General features: G+C 35.9%; 1 protein-coding gene across 3 annotated transcripts in view; it reads right to left on the bottom strand.

Moving 5' to 3' along the window:
• The window catches only part of PPFIA2 (PTPRF interacting protein alpha 2), a 496123-nt gene that overhangs the window by 185472 nt on the left and 285892 nt on the right, over positions 1 to 24759 (bottom strand). For 2 of the 3 annotated variants that reach the window (XM_055586841.1, XM_055586848.1), the window contains 3 exons: positions 21799 to 21900; positions 9035 to 9199; positions 4397 to 4471 (listed from right to left, as the gene is read on the bottom strand). In XM_055586841.1, the coding sequence (XP_055442816.1) occupies positions 4397 to 4471; positions 9035 to 9199; positions 21799 to 21900 (342 nt within the window). The remainder of the gene's footprint in view (positions 1 to 4396; positions 4472 to 9034; positions 9200 to 21798; positions 21901 to 24759) is intronic. The other variant, XM_055586854.1, reaches the window with a different exon arrangement.

Genomic DNA, 24759 nt, shown 5'->3' with positions numbered 1-24759 from the left:
TCTCCTGCTCTGGCAGGCTGATTCTTTACCACTGAGCCACCAGGGAAGTCCATATAAACATTTGCATAATGCTTATTTATCCTTTCATTTTCTTCTATTTCTACCATCAGAGACTCACAGAAATTTCTGTACATAGTAGTTACTCAATAATTATATTTTGAAAAGACAAACATCCTTATTTTATAGACATGATCAAAATAGTGCTGTTTATTGAGCATGACGAAGGTTGTTCCAACTACTTAATTAAGGAAATACCCAAGGAACAATGTGAAAACACCAAATAGAAGGAACTCTATACAATGCAAGCTGACAAATACATATTGATCACAAAGTTGATATCACTGTAATGAGTAAAATAAGCACAAATAAGCAAGACATAGCTCACTTTCTCAGGGAACTAACAACCTAGACTTAGACAGGTATATAATAAACTCTAATACTTGTTTAACAGTCAAAACAAATGCTGAAGCAATGAGATTAAGCAATTTAAACTAAGAAGCAATGATTATCGGATAGAAATCATAAAAGATTTCATTATAAAGGTGATGTCTGAACTTGAGTTTAAATGGGGAAGGACGATTTCAATGGGTGAATTGCGGTTGTGGACCCATTCCAAGAGAGACATTAACGTAAGTAAGATTTAGAATCAGGAAAAATGCTGGCTGCTTTCAAAAACAACGAATACTATAATTTAACAAGATGTTAGAATGACTCAGAAAATTGGGCTAATAAGAGTTATTAGCCCTAGTAGTAGAGATCATTATATTATTAACATTCATAAATATGTAAATTTTTGAAAAAGCAACAGAGTTCCAGAAAAAAACATCTATTTCTGCATTATTGACTTTGCCAAAGCCTTTGACTGTGTGGATCACCACAGACTGAGGAAAATTCTGAAAGAGATGGGAATACCAGACCACCTGACCTGCCTCTTAAGAAATCCAAATGCAGGTCAGGAAGCAACAGTTAGAACTGGACATGGAACAACAGATTGGTTCCAAATAGGGAAAGGAGTACATCAAGGCTGTATATTGTTACCCTGCTTATTTAATTTATATGCAGAGTACTTCATGAGAAATGCTGGGCTGGAAGAAGCACAAGCTGGAATCAAGATTGCCAGGAGAAATATCAATAACCTCAGGTATGCAGATGACACCACCCTTATGGCAGAAAGTGAAAAAAACTAAAGAGCCTCTTGATGAAAGTGAAAGAGGAGAGCGAAAAAGTTGGCTTAAAGCTCAACATTCAGAAAACGAAGATCATGGCATCTGGTCCCGTGACTTCATGGGAAATAGATGGGGAAACAGTGGAAACAGTGTCAGACTTTATTTTTTTGGGCTCCAAAATCACTGCAGATGGTGACTGCAGCCATGAAATCAAAAGATGCTTACTCCTTGGAAGGAAAGTTATGACCAACCTAGACAGTATATTAAAAAGCAGAGACATTACTTTGCCAACAAAGGTCCATCCAGTAAAAGCTATGGTTTTTCTAGTAGTCATGTATGGATGTGAGAGTTGGACTATAAAGAAAGCTGAGGGCCGAAGAATTGATGCTTTTGAATTGTGGTGTTGAAGAAGATTCTTGAGAGTCCCTTGGACTGCAAGGAGATCCAATCAGTCCATCCTAAAGGAAATCAGTCCTGAATATTCATTGGAAGGACTGATGTTGAAGGTGAAACTCCAATACTTTGGCCACCTGATGTGAAGAACTGACTCATTTGAAGAGACCCTGATGCTGGGAAAGATTGAGGGTGGGAGGAGAAGGGGACAACAGAGGATGAGACGGTTGGTTGGCATCACTGACTCAATGGATATGAGTTTGAGTAAACTCCAGGAGTTGGTGATGGACAGGGAGGCCTGGCGTCTTGCAGTCCATGGAGTCACAAAGAGTCGGACACAACTGAGCAACTGAACTGAACTGAATATGTAAATTATATCTTTATGTTAGTAATATATTAATATGGCATAGATTACATTATATATCAGAAAATATGATAATAATCAGTATGAATGGAGCTTTGCTTAGTGTATTTAACCTTGAAGAATTATACAGCAGAAACCGTACTGTAATATCCCAGTTGAGAATAAGGAAGATCTGAACTATGGTGGTTTTGATGTATATGGAAAAATGAGAACAAATGAGTGTAGGATAGAGTGTGGATAAGGTTAAATGTATGCATCGAAACCCCGTGAATGCATAGAGCTAAGATAAATTCAAGGACAATCACACTTTCAAGTAAGAGAGAATAGTGGTACATTAGGAGAAATAATCTCTCTGCGTTCACTTTTAAAATAACACTAGTAAGCCTGGCATGCTGCAGTCTATGGAGTCGCAAAGAGTCAGACATGACTAAGTGACTGAACTGAATTGAACTTCCAGTATTATTCTGCTGATATATGTGTATGTAGCCTAAAGCCTAGAGATTTAAAGCACTCAATAAATATTAGCTATTAATTGCTATTATTAACATGCCAATAGAATAATCAAATATGGAAAATGGCATCTGACTCTAAAATGTTTATTATTTCATTTATTTATAAGTATAATGAAAAGTTATTTAAAAAAAAGACTATAGAAATATATAGTACATGTTTGCAAACACCAAAGACAACTAATGGTAACAGTTTGGCTAGTTTTTTTTCTAGTCCTATAGGAGAAGGGGATGACAGAGGATGAGATGGCTGGATGGCATCACTGACTCAATGGACGTGAGTCTCAGTGAACTCCAGGAGTTGGTGATGGACAGGGAGGTCTGGCGTGCTGCGATTCATGGGGTCGCAAAGAGTTGGACATGACTGAGCGACTGATCTGATCTGATCTGATAGTAATGCATTATTTTCTTAATTAATTAATTTTTTAAAAATTGCATTACTATTATTTGTAGTTGTGCAAAATTGGGAGCATTCTGTGCAACTTTTTCCTTTTTCCATAATAGAATGCTTTGGAGCTTTCAGAACAGAACATATAGTTAGCTCATATTCTTTTTAATAAGACTACTTATTTCACGTCATTAACGTGCCACAGAGAATCTAAGGGGCACTAGGGAACCTAGGGAGGCCCGTCAGCACACATGGTAACTTTTTGTTAACTAGAAAAATGGGTGCCTATAAATGTTTACAGTCCCTTTAGTGCATGTCTTCATTATTAAATCCTAAAATGGTTTAATCCTTGATTAATGCTTGCTGGACACCTGTGGCAGAGAACAATCTATACAAACATTAGCAGAGCCCTTGAAGATGCCAAACCAATTTTTAAAACCTTTAGTGGAGCTCAGAAAAGAACATGAACGCTGAGTTACAGATTTGGTTTCTTTTTCACAGGAGTCATGGTTGAAGTCTTGGATGAAGGAGATATGGATGAAGTCTCCGAAAAATAGATTACATAAAGAAAAGTGTTAAAGGGTGCTAACTCCAAAATCATCTGTGAGAATGGGAAATGCATTATTTCTGAAGTTTAAATTGTTAAACCTAGAACAAACAAAAGCCTATAGAAGCTCATTTCATTAGCCTAGCTAATTTAAAAAAAAAAAAAAGGGAGTTTGTACCAGACAAGATTTTTAGCATGGTTGTAAATATATACTTGTTTGTATGTGAAGTGTAAATGTATTATTTTGTTAAGAATCTCTTGGCAAACCTATAATTAGGGACACTGATCTCCCACTTGCTTAAGTATTTAAAAGTAGGAAGATTTTGCTAAATTGTTTAGTAATAATAATACCTGTATTTACATTCTTGGAACAGACTTCTGAAAAAAGGTAGCCTTGTAAATAATTATCAGAGAAAAGGAGAGAGACAGAGCGAGATGGGGCTATTTTAGTGGCCTGAATACATTTAATTTGAGATGCCATCTATCTATCATTCATCTATATCTTATCCAATGACCCAAGTTCACTGGTAGACAAACAAGGAAATAAAATATTCTAAAGGAAAAACAACTCTGTAAATCTCATGGATGATTATGATTATAAAATACTTTCTTAATGTCATGAATGAGAGCAAAAGAGTGGATTCAATGATGCCACTAAACATGGGCACGATGCTTCATTTGTAACAATTTCCTAATTTAACAGATATTTGACATGTGTTCCAGTTTGGGAGCTGTGTTTTACTTCTTAAAAGGACTGGCATTCTGACTGCAGTCTTTCTAAATCCCCATCTCAGTAGCTCTCATATTACTAGCTCTTGATAATTTTCCTTTCCTCTCTTAGTGACAGATCTGAATCACCAGAAATCAGAAAACATAATTCTGGCAGCTAGTTTGAACATGCCTTGTTCAGTGGCATATACAGAATGTAATTTATTTTTTGTGACAGTTTTAATAAATGTGACGTGAAACACAAGGGATATAATGTTATCGATATTGCACCTCGAAAGAGGAGAAAGTTTGGTATGTTACCTCCTGATTAGCAGCAGCTAGTTCTTCTTCCAGTGCAGAGACTCTTTCTAAAGAAACCCTCAGTCGCTCCCTTACCTAGAAGAAAAACCAAAATATGTGCAGTAATGTACATCCCATACATATTGAACTGTGCTGAATCCATTAATATTACCAGAGACAGTCACATTTGGCAAACTATTAAACTATTTACATCCCTAAGTGCTCAGGAATACTATGACTACGTTATCACTTTACAATATGACTGTAACAAGGGATTTTTCTTGCAAGCAAGTCCTTCTAGTGTTTCAGTTAAGATCAACTCCTCTTGTACTGAATTCTGATACAAAGTGGAGGCAAAGTTCAAAAGTTTATTATGAATTCATCTGAAAAACAGTCACTGATTAAGCATAAGATAAAGGCAAAAAACTTTTACTGCTTTAAAAAATAAGTTTTTTCCTTTGATGTTTAGTACAAAATAATTTGTCTAAAAGCAAAGGATTCTTAGAACCTGAAAATTGTTGCCCATTGCTCACAAAATTAATTTTGTATTAGTTAGAGGTCTACATCGTTATTGAGGGATTGGAAAGTATGTAATTACTCTGGAATTCCTAACTACTTTTCAGATACCAAAGGTTAAACCATTATATTTTACAGAACCAAAGAATGCACATTCAGTTTGAAAGTAATGATTTCCATATGTTTCATATACAAATGAAACTCAGAAAAAAGTTTCTTTGATCTTTGTTTTCTTAGAACTTCTAAAATTGTTTTAGTTATCTTATGTTCAGATTTACAGATATGCTTCATATTAAATGCATCAAAAGTAGAAAAGCTCAGAGAAAGAAGTTTGGCTAAACTAAAATAAATGACTATAGCAGTTTAATTTTCCTTAAAAACATCAACAAAATTTATAGATTTAATTTAAAACAATTCATGGTGAGTTTTAGATTATTTATGATTAACATTGATTTTCAATGGGAATATAACAGTAAGCATTTTAATATATAATTATATAAATAAATTATATAATAAAATTCAATTTTATTAATTTATTAATGGTATAGTTTAATTAATACTTTTTTCTTTTTTAAAGTAAGATTTAACTGGGGATATAAGTTAAATACACAGAATATCTAGAAATCTATATACATAATAATTTTAAAATTGAAGTACATTTTCTAGTTAGCAGACATAAAAAAACAAGTGATAGCTTATGAATCTAGACTCTAATTAGATTTAAAAAAAATCTCAATTATTTTAATACAGCATAATGAAACTGAAATTATTCAGGTGACTGGGTGTACTTAACTCTTGAAATACATCTTAAATAAGAAAGAATTAATGCCTGAGTGGAGTTTTAATATTAATTTCATTGATATTTTCATTATATTTCATTATGTTTAAAATCCAAAAATTAATAATACATGCATAAATGGATATTTGATATCAAATGTAATGACACAAGATCCTTCATGATATTTAAGTATGCCAGATTGGCTGCCAGGTACCAATGCTGTTAGACAAATATCCAACTGTTCATAAAAATGCATGAAACTTATGTTGATTAATAACTGAACAAGAGTGACTTAGAAGGAGATCTTTGATGATTTGACTTGGGAAATACTTTTTTATATGAGTGCTTGGAAAGATGCAAACAAAACAAATATTCCATAGGCATGAAAATGAGGAGGACTGCTGATACACTGAATGCAGATACCAATAGAAATCTTAGTAGATGTTCTTGATATTTAACAGAGATGATTATAAAGTTTTATGCACCATTTCCTAAAATACTAAATATAAAATATGGGTATTCTGATAAAAATTTAAGAATCTTGGTTGATGAGAAGAGTGATATGAAATAGTCAAAATGTAAATTAATCTCAACATATGCAACACTAATCAGATCACATTTAGACTGAAATAAAGAGGTTAGAGTACTATATTTAAAAGACATACATGTTTCATTTCCTTTAGCCCACAAAATTGGTACACATATTGGGGAACTATGTCAAAATCACTGCTGATCTTAGCTAATTGGTGTGTATTCTACCCTACAGCTCAGTGAATATATAAATGAGGACATTAATAATGAAGACTGCCAGTCATTGCAATTGTCCAGAGCTATGTTCAGTCTTTGTATTTTATTTAGCTCTTCTCGTGTTCTAAACCTTCTGTGGCAAAGTTTTTAATTACATCTTCTTCTGATCTTTCATATATGTTTTATGTTAATAACCATAGCACTTAAAATAGAATATTGTAAGTACTTGTTTATATGGGTCTCTCCTCACCTCTCCTGATCGCCACAAGAAGCTGTGAGCTATTTTTAGTTAGGAAAATTGTTTATGAAGGTGCTTAGGCACACGCCAACCCCTCAATGATTAAATGAAATGCTAATTTAAATAAGCATATGAATCAACAGTGATACTAATATCTTTACATAGTTTGTAATTTTTGTCAAGTGCTGAAATTTATCATTAATAATAACATTCATTAACATTTACTGAGCATTTGTCATTTACTAAGTACTGGCTAGGAGCTTTACATGTCAGACAACTCTACTGGGTAGGGTAGGTATTATTATTCTCTTCATTCAAAAGAAGAGAAAACAGCTTAGAGAATTTAAGACACTTGTCTAATTCAGTCTAACTCCAAAGTTCAAGCTCATAATACTTTTCCTTTAGGCTATTTGTTATTACTTAGTTGACAATCAGTTCAGTTGCCCCTGAACTTAGCAACATCCAGGATACTTCTGGTGAGTTACTAAACCCTATTACAGTTCCTATGGTCACAGTATGAAATAGCTTATGCTAAGCTCACTGAACTTTAATGTGTGCTAAATTACTTTTAGATCCAAAGTTGTACAACAACCATTTTCTTCTTAAATGTACTCATATTTGTATGAAGTGCTGTTTTATTTATTGCCTTCTATTCATTTTTTTCATAAGAGCATCCCTCATTTAAGTGATGTGGGACATCTGGGGAACAGCCAAAACTATTCACTCTCTAGACCCTCATTCAAGTCATCAAAACTGCTAGATTTTCTCTGAATAGGCCATGCTCTTTTCAAAGCTCTTGGTTAGTTCACATATTGAGCATACTGCTTAGAGTATCTTTACTTCTCTGCCTAACAACTCTTACACATTTTAATACCCAGATCAAATGTCACCCCCTCTGTGAAGACATTCTTGACGTTCTTATTACTTCTTCAGGCACAATTAGTTGCAACTCTTCCTGTGACTCCATATCACATTGTATATATCTTTGCTTCACATAGCCTGTTATTGACATGTGAACTCCAGCGCTATGAACTCCTTACTTGTTAAGAAAGTGTGCCAAATATATGCCAAGGAGTCTAACGCATAATAGCTATTGTATAAATGTACAGTCTTGCTAATTCTTATTAATGCAGTTTTATACTAAGAAAAGAAATATAATAAGAAAGTAAACATTAAAGATATTTACTGTTTTATATTAGTTGATATTATATAGATAGGGATTTTTATATAATATCCATTTGTGTTTTATTCAAAATTATTTATAAACTAATTGCCTCATACTAAAATTAAAAATAAGATACAGTTCCTTATTAATAATCTTGAAGACAGAATTGTAGTTATCCTTATACATGCACAAAATCCCCTGCTCTAAGAACATCTGAAAGACTGATGATAAAAATATGTATGGATATAAATATTAAATAGAGCAAAAGTATCTGTATGCTCAAAATCTATATATAACTGAGTAATAATCCCTATTTTGGATGTTAGTGCTTAGAACTTGTCAGATACTTTACAATGAAGTGCCCCAATTCCCACTCTAGAAAATCCTAAAAGCCTTATTAATTTTAAAAATTTCATCTTTGAAATTTAACAAAATTGAAATCATGTCATAAGCCTTACTAATCTCCAAAGAATATTATCATCATATTGGCTTATTAATGTCCATAGAACTTATCTGAGTAACAGTTAAGAGAACTTACAGTTACTTTAAAAAAGACCTAAAGCAGATTTTGCTACTAATGCCTTATGCTGCCCCATGTGGAGACTCTTAAAAATGTGTGTTCAGTACTAAGCTATTAGAAATCCCCCAAATAAAACCGTAAACTTCTAATATGAATCTCTAAAGGTTCAAGTACATCCAATTTACATCTCAAGATGTTTTACTGGCAGCTAGTAGTCTTCTATATAGCGACACACTTCAGAGAGGCAGGGAGGAGAGAGACTGCGGGGTGGGGAGAGAAGAAGAGAGAAAGGGACAAAGAAAGAAAGGCTAAATGACAGTATTAAATTTCAAACAGCCATCTAGACTAGGACTATAGCTTGCCATACTAGGAGTCTTAATAAGCCACAGATTCAGTGGGATTAAACAAAAGAATGTGGTTATGAATATTAATAATATACATGAAATGGTGCAGTTGCATTTTTTGAGTGATTTTTTCCTGTGACTCAAATATGTTCCTCTGAACTGCCTGACTACAGCAGTCTACTGAGTCGTGGATGAAGACAAGCAGCTTGACGATGATGACAAAAGCAGAGTTAAGCTTGAAATCTTTTGGCAATACTATACCTTTGTTCCAGGAGTTTGATTTTTAATTTCAGCTTTATTGAAGTTATAATCGACATATCAAATTGTAATAGTCCTTTCCCAGTACTATACCTTTTCATCCAAGGCCTTGTGGTGCTCAAATAGAGATTTCAGCGCCTTGAGAACCTCAACCTCGCTGGACACTCCCGAGGGGGACTGGGCTTGCCGCTTCACCACCGTCATTCTCAGTGACCTCTCGTGTCGTGACACAAGGCACTCCAAATGCTCCAGTAATAGCTATTGGGTTTAACAGAAAAGGTGATTGCCTTATGAATACAGGTCACTAATGCACAGAGATGACTTCTACTTTAGCAGACTGAAGATTTATAGATTATCTAATGATAACATCAGATTATCCTACAGGTAGCATCAGTGAAACACAAACCTGAGTTCATAAACCAGGGTTCAAAAATATACTAAAAGTAAATTCCATTTCTATCACATAACACTTTATTAAATTTAAAATATAATGTGAATTATATGCATTCTTTTATAAGATTTAATAATTTCAGTTTAAGTTGAGGAGAACTAGAAAACACCATATGTGAAAATGAAAGTTGCTTAGTTGAGTCCGACTCTTTGCAAACCCACGGACTATACAGTCCATGGAATTCTCCAGGCCAGAATATTGGAATGGTTAGCCTTTCCCTTCTCCAGGGGATCTTCCCAACCTAGGGATCGAACCCAGATCTCCCACTTTGAAGGTGGATTCTTTACGAGCTGAGCCACAGGGGAAGATCCAATAAATAGGGTAACTACTGAAAAATGTTATACAATGATGACTTTGTTAGAAAATAGAATTCAAAGTCAAAATTAATTTCACTTATATCTGATAATTTAAATTTTTTAAGTTGAAGGAAATGAGCATAAACTTCATGTTGCTTTAAACTTGATTATAATGACAATCACATGTTGCTATAGTAATTAATGTGGTAACACTAATGATTTTATTCACAATTAAATTCTTGGATTACATAATAGAAAAACATATGCAGCCAACTGGAATATAGTAATTGAGACCAGCAGTAGTCATTTTGGGAAAAGAGATTAAAGGACATAATTATTAAACTGTCTGCTCTGGAATGTACATTCACCCAGAGTAGTCTTTGGTGCCACAACAGAGATTAGGGGCAAGTCCAGTGAACAATGTTTCATTCTGTCACAGACTTTATGCTCTGACTTTTCCCAAATAAATTTTGCTTTTAAATGTTTTGTGAATTGGAGTTTCACCTTTATTTTATAACGCAGTTCTGCAACTAAAAGCAAAGATATATGAAAAAAGAAAAAATTGTTATCAGTTATTAAAATTTTGCTAGTGAAGAACTGTGGTGTTGGAGAAGACTCGAGAGTCCCTTGGACTGCAGGGAGATCCAATCAGTCTATCCTAAAGGAAATCAGTCCTGAATATTCATTGGAAGGACTGATGCTGAAGCTGAAACTCCAATACTTTGTCCACCTGATGGGAAAAACAGACTCATTGGAAAAGACCCTGATGCTGGGAAAGATTGAGGGCAGGAGGAGAAGGGGATGACAGAGGATGATATGCGGATGGCATCACCGACTCAATGGACGTGATTTTGAGTAAACTCTGGGGGTTGGTGATGGACAGGGAGGCCTGGTGTGCTGCAATTCATGGGGCTGCTAAAAGTCAGACATGACTGAGCAACTGAATTGAACTGAACAATATATAACTAGTAAGGAGAAAAGATTTTCAGAAGGCTAGTGAAAGCATAGGCTAACAAATGGTGTCTAGGCAAAACAAGCAGGATTACTGAAGCAATAAAGGAAAAAGCAGATATAAGACACTGAGTTGGAAAGATGTAAAGAAAAACTATTATCTTTCAACAGTTTTCCTAAAGCTCATACAATAGTTAAAATTTTAGTTTTTCCACAAAACTATTATTAATTTCAGTGTCACATATTACTGTCATGTTTCTCAGTTCTTAATGTTAATTTTTCTGTATTCACTGTCATTAATTATGGTTCAGTGTGTCAGAAAACTTTGCCCATTATTACTGGAAAAGGTCAGTTTTCAATCCAATCCCAAAGAAAGGCAATGCCAAACAATACTCAAACTACCACACAATTGCACTCATCTCACACGCTAGTAAAGTAATGCTCAAAATTCTCCAAGCCAGGCTTCAGCAATATGTGAACCGTGAACTTCCAGATGTTTAAGCTGGTTTTAGAAAAGGTAGAGGAACCCGAGATCAAATTGCCAACAGCTGCTGGATCATTGAAAAAGCAAGAGAGTTCCAGAAAAACATCTATTTCTGCTTTATTGACTATGCTAAAGCCTTTGACTGTGTGGATCACAATAAACTGTGGAAAATTCTGAAAGAGATGGGAATACCAGACCACCTGACCTGCCTCTTGAGAAACCTATATGCAGGCAGGAGGCAACAGTTGGAACTGGACATGGAACAGCGTTGGTTCCAAACAGGGAAAGGAGTGTGTCAAGGCTGTATATTGTCACCCTGCTTATTTAACTTATATGCAGAGTATATCATGAGAAACGCTGGGCTGGAAGAAGCACAAGCTGGAATCAAGATTGCCGGGAGAAATATCAATAAACTCAGATATGCAGATGACACCACCCTTATGGCGGAAAGTGAAAAGCCTCTTGATGAAGGTGAAAGAGGAGAGTGAAAAAGTTGGCTTAAAGCTCAACATTCAGAAAACGAAGATCATGGCATCTGGTCCCATCATTTCATGGGAAATAGATGGGGAAACAGTGGCAACAGTGTCAGACTTTATTTTTTGGGCTCCAAAATCACTGCAGATGGTGATTGCAGCCATGAAATTAAAAGACGCTTACTCCTTAGAAGGAAAGTTATGACCAACCTAGATAGCATATTCAAAAACAGAGACATTACTTTGCCAACAAAGGTCCATCTAGTCAAGGCTATGGTTTTTCCAGTAGTCATGTATGGATGTGAGAGTTGGACTGTGAAGAAGGCTGAGTGCTGAAGAATTGATGCTTTTGAACTGTGGTGTTGGAGAAGACTCTTGAGAGTCCCTTGGACTGCAAGGAGATCCAACCAGTCCATTCTGAAGGAGATCAGCCCTGGGATTTCTTTGGAAGGAATGATGCTAAAGCTGAAACTCCAGTACTTTGGCCACCTCCTGCAAAGAGCTGACTCATTGGAAAAGACTCTGATGCTGGGAGGGATTGGGGGCAGGAGGAGAAGGGGACGACAGAGGATGAGATGGCTGGATGGCATCACTGACTCGATGGACGTGAGTCTGAGTGAACTCCGGGTGTTGGTGATGGACAGGGAGGCCTGGTGTGCTGTGATTCATGGGGTTGCAAAGAGTTGGACATGACTGAGCGACTGAACTGAACTGAACACAAAAAAACACAAATATCTGAGATCCTAAATGTATATATATCAGTCAGTAGGAATCATATTTAAGCACCAAAATAATATTTAAAATTCTTCAGTATGAAGATGATACAATCAATATTTTTAAAGAGCTTTTATTTATCAACCTATTATAATCATGGTATTCTACTCCCCTGAATTATATAGATTCTATAGACACATCTATAGATGTGTGCACTGCTTAAATCCAAGCTGTTTCACATAAGTTATAGAGCTCTGCCTATTTCTCCAACTTTATCTGATATTAGTTTTCCCTTCTTGACATATGTCTATATCTAATTCACCATTTATTTTACACATTCACCTTGTTTAAGTCTGTCTCTCAAAAAACAATGTAAGATCCATGAGGAAAGGAAGTATTTTTTAAATTAATATTTTCCCTATTTTGTCCATTGCCATATCTCTTAGTGCCTAGAAGATTGGCACATAATAGATGTGCACAAATTTTTGTTAAATTAATAAATGAACCGTGATTAAAACAGTAGTTTGTAAGAGCTATGTCTATAAGAACTCCTCAGACAAATGGGAATCTGGGATATCTGACCCAGATAGATTTGACAAATCAATAATTAAATTAACAACAAAAGAAGGAACAGTATCTTCTATGATTCATGGATAGTTAAATGACCACCTGAGTTATTCTGAAATGAGGTGTCTCTGAAAGTAAGGCTTTGATGGACTGAGTCATAGGGACAATAGACCATTTTGAAGGGCAGGAGGAATATAAGAACAATGAGGTGAGCTGGCTGCTTTGAACTGCATTGAAGAGTTAAAAGAAATAAGATGACTAGCTTAAGGTTTTAAGATTTAGGTCAAAGCTCAGAGAACCCAGAAGTTGCTGCGGCTGCTCAGAAGAGCCTCTTACTGAGGTCCCAAGACAAAACAGAAAAAAAGAGAAAGAGCCTGATCTAGGAGAGGTCACTGAATTACAATGTATGATGAATTCAGAGCCTTACCAGATATCTTATTCGGAAAACTTGGAACTACTTTGAAAATAAAAAGGCACCCCCAAGAATTAGAAAAAGGAAATTTAGAAAATACTCTTATCCCCCAAACTCCAATGAGCTGCCACGCTTTACTGATAAGTTACATCTCATTTGTCTTGGTGACCACGCATGACTTCACTTAGAGCAGTTACCTTGCAAAACAAAGCCTATGTTCCCTCCTCTTGAATCTGTGGAGGCCTGTGACTGTTCTGACCAACCTGTGTTGTACAGTGAGTTACAATTTGTGACTTTTGAGTCTAGGTCCTAAGAGGCAATGCGGTTTCCAGCTAGTTCACTGGAACACTTGCTCTTAGGTCCGGAAGCCACTGCATAAAAACTCACTACTCTGAGACCACTGTGCCATAGAGCTCATATGGAGGTTCTTACATGTAAAGTCCCAATTAAACCTGTCTGTCTTTCAGTCATTCCAGCCTAGGTGCCAGACATAAGAGCAAAGAAGTCATCTCACAAGTAGACCTTTCAATCCCCAGATATTTGAGGAACCACCTGAAGACCATAGGCTAAAGTTGGCCCATACCATCTTATGGTAAAGGATAATTTTCAGAAATCTTGTGAGCTTGTGGCTAAACACAGTTAGTTAAAGCTTAAATTATGTAAGCTTATGACTCAATGGAATGAGTCTGAGCAAACTCCAGGAGATAGTGAAGGACGGGAAGGCCTGGTGTGCTGCAGTTCATGGGGTCGCAAAGAATCAGGTATGACTTAGAGCCTGAACAACAACAAATAATTAAATATTTTTTAAAAATAATAACCATTCAAAATATATCACTTCCTAATTATCTTACTATATTTTACTATTACCAATGTCCACGGGGTTGTTTACTTCAATTTATTTGAATGACAGAAATACTATATAATGGTTCACTACTGTGCATTTTTTCCCAGCTCTGCATTCGGTGACAGCATGTTGGTAGTTTGAAATCAGCAACAGTGGGAGTATTTCCACCATGGAAAATGACTAACACTATTTATTTTTTGCTTTTTCAGATTAAAAAAAATAAATCGTTTACCAGTCACTGCGTGTGCGCTCAATCGTGTCCAACTCCTAACAATCACATGGGCTGTAGCCTGCCAGGCTTCTCTATCCATGGGGTTTCCTAGATAAGAATACTGGAGTGGGTTGTCATTTCCTTCTCCAGGGCATCTTTCAGATTCAGGGACTGAAACTGTGTCTCCTGCATCTCTCACATCAGCCGGTAGATTCTTTACCACTGAGCCACCTGGGAAGCCCATTAGACGTCAAGTCATCCCAGCTGAGAGCCCAAAACTTATGCAGCAGAAAAGGGTTGTCGTACCCGTGCCCTTTCTGAATCTCTGATCCATAGAACTGTGAGTGTAGTAAAATATTGCTTGTGTCATTACATTTTGGGATGGTCTGTTTTGAAGCAATAGATAATCAGGAAATCTTCCCTAAGGAAAATAGAATGCAAACCTTTCTTTGGATATTAGCTCTAAGCTAGAACTACATTTTTGGTGCTCACTGGTGTACAGCTTTTCAATAATCTGGTAGACATAATGATTCATCCTGTGGATATTGGCCTATTTATTTGACCACCACAGCATTTTCTCAGTGGGCATAAAATAGTGACCATGGTTTCAGGGATAGGATTTATTCACTGGCCTGACAAAATGGGGTTCTCATCATTAAGGTTGATAGGATACTACTCAAGACTAATAGCCAAGTTATTTGCTGTAGCCATCAACCTTGAACTTCTGAATACAATATAATTGGAAACCAACTATTTATCTTGAAGCAAGCAGATTAAGTCAAATCCTCCCATCAAAAAAGCAGCTGTTTTTTGTTACTGTAATAAACCCTTTTTCTGAACATAGATTTGCCTTCTCTAATGGCTATGCTTCTACCAGTAACACCATATTATTAGATTTTTGCTAACAATCCTGTTAGCATACACAACACTACTTTAACACCACCTCCTAAAAAAAAAAAATACAGTGAAAGGGCTAATGCAACTGACTGATGCTCTCAGCCCTGGTTTTACCATGCCATCACATTGTTCAGAAGCTGCTAATCCTAAAGAATGGTTAAGTCATCCAAGGAAGAAACTAGGTTGATTTAAGCTGAGAGACAACACATTGCTAGGCTGGGATGCTCTCTTTCTGTAGTAAGTATACACTCAGAATTAGTGATGAAAGCAAGGTTCAATTTTTCTCAGGATATGTATGGGTCTATATACATAGGTCCAGGAATCAAGGTTTAGAATTGGAATTTATATTTGCTAATAGGACTTTGTGACCAGTTGGAGAAAACAAGATCTTTCTACTTTATGGTATCATATACACAGCATATATTAAATTATTTTCCCATTTTCTTGTTATGTTTTTACTTTTTATTCTATTTTACATTCATCAAAAAAGCAAGAGAGTTACAGAAAAACATCTATTTCTGCTTTATTGACTATGCCAAAGCCTTTGACTGTGTGGATCACAATAAACTGTGGAAAATTCTGAGAGACGGAAATACCAGACCACCTGACCCACCTCTTGAGAAATCTGTATGCAGGTGAGGAAGCAACAGTTAGACTGGACATGGAACAGCAGACGGGTTCCAAATAGGGAAAGGAGTACGTCAAGGCTGTTTATTGTTACCCTGCTTATTTAACTTATATGCAGAGTACATCATGAGAAACACTGGGCTGGATGAAGCATAAGCTGAAATCAAGATTGCCGGGAGAAATATCAATAACCTCAGATATGCAGATGACACCACCCTTATGGCAGAAAGCAAAGAAGAACTAAAGGGCCTCTTGATGAAAGTGAAAGAGAAAAGTGAAAAAGTTGGATTAAAGCTCAACGTTCAGAAAATGAAGATCATGGCATCCGGTCTCATCACTTCATGGGAAATAGATGGGGAAACAGTGGAAACAGTGTCTGACTTTATTTTTTGGGCTCCAAAATCACTGCAGATGGTGACTGCAGTCATGAAATTAAAAGATGCTTACTCCTTGGAAGGAAAGTTATGACCAACCTAGACAGCATATTAAAAAGCAGAGACATTACTTTGCCAACAAAGGCCCATCTAGTCAAAGCTATCATTTTTCCAATGGTCATGTATGGATACGAGAGTTGGACTATAAAGAAAGCTGAGTGCAGAAGAATTGATGCTTTTGAACTGTAGTGTCAGAGAAGACTCTTGAGAGTCCCTTGGACTGCAAGGACATCCAACCGGTCCATCCTAAAGGAAATCAGTCCTGAATATTCATTAGAAGGATTGATTTTGAAGCTGAAACTCTAATACTTTGGCCACCTGATGCAAAGAACTGACTCATTAGAAAAGACGCTGATGCTGGGAATGATTAAAGGTGAGAGGAGAAGGGGATGACAGAGGATGAGATGGTAGGATGGCATCATCGACTCAATGGATATGAGTTTGAGTAAACCCCAGGAGTTGGTGATGGACACGGAAGCCTGGTGTGCTGCAGTCCATGGGGTCACAAAGAGTTGGACATAACTGAGCGACTGAACTGAACTGAACTGATGTTGATTCTGATGAATACCTACGTAGTCCATAGGTTACAAAATATTAGGATAATATTGATATTTAATGAGAGCACAACTGTGCACTGAAGAACCATATGCACGTGGCTGAATATAGTATCAAGATATTATGAATCTTTTTTTTGTGAGTAGGAGATTTTATTTTTGTCTAAGAAGTCTATTTGTATTGTTGGGTAGATACGTATCAGTATTGCTGCTTTTTGGAATTTTAATACGAAAACAAGTATGATAAAATCTGGGTGGTAATGCAGACTGGCATCTCAGGTTGCCCCCAATCTTTTGAATGTATCTTCCATGTTTGATAGGCCCCCACATTCTGAATGCCATCATTCCAATGGACAATCCAAGAAACACGTCTCAGGCATGTTCACCACCAGGGGGCAGACGTGTGACTTAAGAGCCGGCCCCCTGCCCGGGAGAGATTCTGAGGGGAGTCAGGAGAGGACACGAGCTGGGCAGGGGGCATCCCTCTTGCTGGCACAGGTATCAGCAGAGGCTGCGTGTCTCTGGGACTTTGGATGGAAGAAAAACACAAAGCTAAGAAATGCTGTCCTAGAAATCATGCACGTAAGCTCAGTTTAGACATTTCTCATAGGCTTTAATTAAAGCCTTCTTGATTAAAACGGCAGACTGTACTCTTCTGTGCAATTGGGAGCTCTCGTCCATGTAATAACAAAAACAGTTGTGTTTTTAGTGATATAAACCAGACTCTTTAAGGGTTTGACAGTTTAAATATTCTGAACACTCTTTGATGCCTAGAAAAATTTTCTCTATAATAGAGGCTTAATAGTTGTTGAACTGAAGTAATAATGCTTGTAAATTATCTATCTTGGAGCATGTGGCCAGAAAATGTTCTAATCTAGAAGGTATCTATGGCTTTTAAGCTTTACATGAAAACCTATTACAAATAAAAAGGAACTTACCTAAGATGCCACTAACAGTCTACTAATTTGTACACCTTTGCTAGAAACAAAACTTTGATGTTTAATGAATCTTGCAAAAGGCACCCTTTGGTATACACTCAAAGGACTGGAGGGACTGTGTGAGTGGCCATTAATTTATGTTGGAATTCACTTTAAATGACCACAGCCTGGATATGTATACACATAAACGTATCAAATCCTATATCCATAGACCCATATTGCCTCACTGAGAATTTTTAAACTAAATTTCTAAAACTATAAGTCTTTCTACAACATCACCTTGTGTGCAATTATCTTCAATCACATACAGTATTCAAGTAGAAATGTATTCTGCCCTGTAAACTAATTTGGTCTCTGTAATACGGTCAAATAACACAATAGCAGCATCGGAAAATGAAAACAGTCAAATTGATTGCTTTCTTAATCAGTCCACTTAGTATCCTTTACTCTCAAACATGGCTTAGATACCCTACAGGATCTTGTTTTCTTTTCACATTAAGAAAAGAGTTCCTTGGAGAAGGAAATGGCAACCCACTCCAGTATTCTTGCCTGGGAAATCTCATGAACAGAGGAGTCCGGTGGGCTATGATCCATAAGGTTGCAAAAGGGTTGGACATGACCCAGTGACTAAACGACAATGTGTTTTATGCACGTTTGAGTCCCACATTGAATAGCTGTAGGGAGAACATATGTTGTACCTTACTAACTCTTGTGTTTGTCATAACCTATTGTAGCACTTCATAAAAAATATACATGAACCCAAACACACACATATTTTACCTGCTTTTAACTACCAGGGTCTTCCTTTTCTCAACTGGATTGTACTTTCTACTCCTCAAGGAAACAACTTTAGAGGGATTTTAACTTGTACAGACAGGCTGATCAAGAATGGGAAGCTTTTCTTTAGTGTCTGATTTTATTTGAACATTCATTTAACATAATTCTTTTGGCTCAAAACAAAAGTAAGGGCATAGTAAGGAATGTTTCAAACTCAGTCTTTAATTTAAACTAAAGATCATTGTCTTTTTTTTTTTTTTAGTTTATGACCTGTGAAATGAAATTATAGTGTCATTAGTCATGACTAACATTAAGACTAGTTCTTGAAACCCTAACTTCTCTTTCCAAGTCACACAATAGCTGCATTCTAAAACATTGTTAATAAGTTATCTCTGAACTCTTCAGGTACCAGAGCAGTTGAAACAACAAACAGCAAAAGTGAAAACAACAACAAAACTTTTCTACTCTTTTATTGAGAAATAATAACTATATAGATATTTATATTTTTCCCTCACCCTTTAATTCGAATAATTCTGCAAAAATAGGTAATTTTCAGCAGTTGATTTCAGTATGTTGAAATAATGGCAGGAATGCTGTTTTCTACAAATACAACTTGCATGGGTATGGTTAGAGAAGTTTTAGGAATAACAAATTTTGTTTCATTATTTTTTTCTACATTCTTTTTAGGGTGGAAATATTAAACAATAAAGATTTTTGAATGTTTCTGTAAATATGCACTACAATTTTTGAAGTTTTTATTTTTGTACAATCATGAATAAGATTAAAGTGACTTTATTTGGATTTTCTCAATTTAATTACTTGAGGCAGTTGGGTTTAAGAGCAACTCTAGTGATTACTTTGATTTTTTTCTTGTACGCTTTTATTTTGGGGGCAAGGATCAGGTTTATCTGTAGTGACAAAATGATAAATGGCCACAGCTTTTACCTGTGACATCAGAATAAATACCTAGCACATTACTTTCCACACAACTGATAGAAAATAGATTACTAAACAGATTGGAGCTGAATTACAAGAAATTGAACAAACTCTGCACCTTCCTAGAGATAATCCCTTAGGTCACATATTACTTGCGAGTAACAGGAATATGCTTTTTAAAATATATACAGCCATTGATGAAGCCACAGAGCGCACTCTCTGGGTGTGTCACTTAGAAGCTGTGTGTCTTGGGGCAAGTCGCTGTGTTAGTTTTCTTATCAGTTAAATGGGGACAATAGGGTTGCTGTGAGGATAATGTGAGTGAAACACGTAAAACAGCGAGAGAGACATTTCACCTTTAATCAATATGTCACTATATTATTACCATTATTATTGTGTGATACACAAGATAAAATTTATTCATCCATCTTCTTCTGAAAGTTCTATGTTCTATTTGAGAACAGATATAATTCACTCAAATATCCTACCTTTGGATCTATTGTTTTTGCTGATACTCAAAATGAACAACAAAACCTTCATCCACTTATGAGTTCTCTTTATGAACTGTGTTTTCTGTGTTACATATTTCAATTTGTGAGCATATGTTAACCTCTCAATGTGGAAAGAGAGAGTCACAAGCTTATCAGGACCCTAGAAGTTGAGACACTCAAGTCTACTCAAACTTTCCCACAATCTAATAAAAAATTCTTTTCGGGTGTGAGATCACACTACTTTGTTGCTTTCTCTCCATGACCAGTAAGTGGGTGTTTATAGCAAGAAGAAAAATACACCACACAGAAGGAGAAACTATTATGTAAATCCATTTAAAAATCTTATATTTAGCAACATTTAATAGGGCATTGAAACTCCAGTACTTTGGCTACCTCATGCAAAGAGCTGACTCATTGGAAAAGACTCTGATGCTGGGAGGGATTGGGGGCAGGAGGAGAAGGGGACGACAGAGGATGAGATGGCTGGATGGCATCACCGACTCGATGGACATGAGTCTGAGTGATCTCCGGGAGTTGGTGATGGACAGGGAGGCCTGGCGTGCTGCGATTCATGGGGTTGCAAAGAGTCGGACATGACTGAGTAACTGAACTGAACTGAACAGAATAGGGCATTATGGGGGAAGAGAAAAGATTTTCTGATTTTTAGACCTGGATATTTTTGAGGTGGTGGGGGAGGTGATGATGAAACTAAGTTGTTATATATAAATCAATGGTTTGCACAAGGAAGGATTCATAAATCTATTTCCCTTGATGTAATCAACAACAAAAATCCTCCACATTATTGCTTTTAGAAAGGTAGAAAAAATGTTTTCCAGCTTTATTCATGTTTTGTCTTACAATACTGAGTTGTCATTTTTATGTTACTATCTAAGACCAAGCATACAATAAGTACACAATTAACATACCTTACTCTCTCAGTATTAATCTGCCAGAACTCTTAACACTTCAAGTATTTTCTTAGTAATACTTATTTCATATTGAAATTGAACTACAGTCACACCAAAGTGGTTTTACTTTACATTATTTTACTAGAAAAACTTCTCTCATTGATGAGTAATATGACAGTTTACACAGTCTGAAATTTAGTAAAATTTTCTTCTGAACTAGAAAATAAGGTACCTCTGATGATAGCAAGTCATGTGATTAAACAAATACATGGGTTTTCAAGAGCAGAATACTGTAATTTCCATCAGGTTCATGAAATGAAAATATCATAAATGGAAGTCTCCTTCATGAGCTTCTAAAATAGAAAAGGTATGTCTCTTTTAATCAGGAGAGTCCTCTTTCAGTGATTTTACATTTTTAACATCTTTTTAAAAAATTATTGTTTTTCTGGGGTGAGGTGATGATGAATGTCAGGCCAGTCCCTCACAGTACCCAGAAGGCAAAATCACACTCCCCTATCAAACTTATGACCCTACCATCCTACCCACTCCCAGTCTCTGAAGCATGACGCACCTACTCCATTGCAAAACAGCCTGGAACCCACTATGGAAATGCCACTTTTCCTTTTAAAGTCAAAAAAACAAAGGTCAGAAGAAACACTAACATTTTTTAAGGCAACACCGTGATTTAGTAGGCAAGGCTGTAATTTAGGTTTCTGGTCTTCCTGCTCTGAGTTTTGTAGTATATTCTCTTTTACTCTAAGTAACAGACAATGAGTTGGTGTCTGCTTGAAGTCTTCCTGAAGTTTTTAAAGGCTTCTATTTTTATGAATGTATTAGAGATAAGACACTGAACTATGGAATTACTTCCAAGCAGAGGCAGTTTTGTACTTACTCTTGTGTTGTTTCTTTCAGCTTTAAGTTCAGAAATTTCTTCTTCCTTTTCCAAAAGTTGTTCCCTGCAAGCATTTAATTCTTTTGTCAGAGCAGCAAATTCCTGAAAGGGGAATAAAAACAATTTTTGAAGACATACACCAGATTTTTTAAAAATGTATTCCAGCAGGAAGGAAAAAAAATCAAAATATAAACTTCTGAATGTAAAGAATAGAAAAAAAAATGGCCTAGTTGACTATACATTGCTGTTATGTATACATACATTGCTGTCGTTAAATCAACCTCATTCGAACATTGAACAAATGCTAGTCCATGATACTTAACATACACATAATATTATAATACACTGTTCAGATGAGAGTATAAAATATATTTAAGAATGTATCAGATATAGCATATTGAATTTAACATTAGTATGATAACATATTGATAATATGGAATAATTTAAACTTTGCTAATTTTGTGAACAACTCTGAAGATCTTACACTCTCACTCTATATCACAAAGTTTAGACTGGGTGTACTACATCATAAGGAAAAAACGGCCACCATCAACACCAAGCTAAAATTCTTAAATATACTATTTAGAGATTAAGAAGTGTACTTATTAAATAGGATGAAGAAAGAGAATACACCTGTATCCTACAAAATAATAAATGCATCTAAGACTTGATATCATTATCTGAGATTCTCCTATTAATTTATGTATTGCTCAGTTTTTCATTCTGAAAGGTAAGCTCCATGTGAACGGGGACTTCACTAACTTCACTGCTAAAGTCCTAGTGTCTAAGACATAGTGGGTGCTCAATTAGTATTTATTTTCAATAAAAGAACAGAGGTAATATATTCCGGAGGATTTCCCAGGTGACTGACTCAGTGGTAAAGAATCTGCCTGCCAAGCAGGGGATGGGGGTTCAACCCCTGGATCAGGAACATGCCCGGGAGAAGGAAATGGCAACCCAAGCCAGAATTCTTGCCTGGGGAATCCCTAGACAGAGGAGTCTGGTGGGGTACAGTCCATGGGGTCACAAAAGAGTTGGACACTCCTTAGCAAGTAAACAACAACATATTCTGGAGTAATCCTTTCTCCATTACAAATGACACTTTGGAGTAATTGTCAATGGCTTCCTTCCCCAAAATGGGATCAGAGATTAAATAATGTGGGTATTTCTACCATTAGGTAGTGTGTTTAGACACAATAAAGAATGCTTAAAAAGAAGGCAGAAACACCTATTGAACTATTCTGTTACTCCAATTTACAAATAAATATTTTTAAGTAATTTTAACATATCCCTATTATTATAAAATTCTTCACAGTGGTTCTTTAATAAAATTGATGGCTGTCAAATGTGTTAAGTATTTGGGAAAATTTGGGACTAGACTGGGAAAGCACTGTCAGAATATCAAAAAGAAAAAACAAAAATGGAGAGACAGGTTTGGTTAACCTAACCCTCACAAAGGCAAATTTAGTAAAAAGTAAATGAATATGATGATTATGCAAAGCTGGGAAAGGTTTAGGGTTTATATTTTTGCCTGCTTCAACCACTTATTTTGCTGGTTCTCTGAGTGGCTTCAAACCAACTGGATACTTTAAAAACCTCGGAGCAGGCACTTAGAGTTTAGAATCAAGATGAAAGAGTTCATTGTTTCATTTGGCTGGCATTAGAGATAAATGTTTTCTCCTCTGATTGCTGCCTGCTTAAATGTTGATATTATCTGAGTATATTATTAAAGTGGAGAATGGAAATAAGCAACAAGTAGCAAACAAAAAACACTTGCATAGAAAACAAAATTTTCTTCATATAAACTACATACTTTTGATGGAGAAAAGAAGAGAGTAACAAAGAACCTGCACTGCTTTTCAAAATTAATCCTATATTCACGAATAGGGCTTCCCAGATGGCGCTAATGGTAAAGAACTCGCTGGCCAATACAGGAGAGAGAAGAGACGTGAGTTCAATCCCTGGGTCAGGAAAATTCCCTTGAGGAGGGCAAGGCAACCCACTCCAGTATTCTTGTCTGGACAGAGAAGCCTGGAGGGCTATAGTCCAGAGGGATGCAAAGAGTTGGACATGACTGAAGGGACTTAGCATGAACACATGCATACTTACTAATATTGTAAGACAAAATATTAATCAAATCTGTAAATTTAGTATCATATCATTTTTTAAGTGAAACATATATCTGGATTATCTTTTTAGAGGTTTAACTTACTATCTTCAGAAAGAAAAAAGGTCAGAAGAAAATAATTTATAATTTTAACATTTCTTATCTTCAGATGGTAAAATTATAAGTGAATTCTGTTTTTTTGGCTTTCTGCTATGTATTTTGTTATCAAAACTCTCTAGAATAAATAGGCTTTTATGCCTAGTGAATAAAAGAAAATGCGAATCTATAAATTCACGGAAACAATCATGTGTTTATAACCAATGACAGATATTAGTCAAGAGGTTACTGGTGACAGACGACTTTGCATTTTTAATTTACTATCATGGCGCTGACTCTGAACAAGCTATTTAGTGACTCCATGTATTAAGATTAGTCTTACATTTATTAACTTTCTCTCAAACTCTAGGCACTATTTTCACATTCATTATCCTATTTTACTCTCTCAGTAACTAGTGGGGGAGTCTCATTTCCATTTCATGGCTGAGGAAACTGAATTACCAAGATAAAAGTTCAAGTTCACAAAGCTCATAACCCATAGTGAGCTATATTGTGAATACAGCTCTCCAGACTGGACTTCCAGTGCTTTTCCACTAGACTATTTTGACCTGGCATGTATGTATGGTTCAGAGTTGGAGTACATTCAGCAATCCTCTTCTTTATCTGGAGATTTACATAACCATTACTTACAATTACCAGATATGATCCTTCTTAATTAGTCCAAGGGAGTGTGGGGATCTAGGAAGTGGCGTATTTCTTCCATGCAGGGTTACAAGTGTGAGACAAGGACATCCTGA

Source organism: Bubalus kerabau, chromosome 1 (assembly GCF_029407905.1).
Source record: "Bubalus kerabau isolate K-KA32 ecotype Philippines breed swamp buffalo chromosome 1, PCC_UOA_SB_1v2, whole genome shotgun sequence".
Lineage (NCBI taxonomy): Eukaryota > Metazoa > Chordata > Mammalia > Artiodactyla > Bovidae > Bubalus > Bubalus kerabau.
Note: the sequence above shows the minus strand (reverse complement) of the source record. Positions and strands in the feature narration are given on the sequence as shown.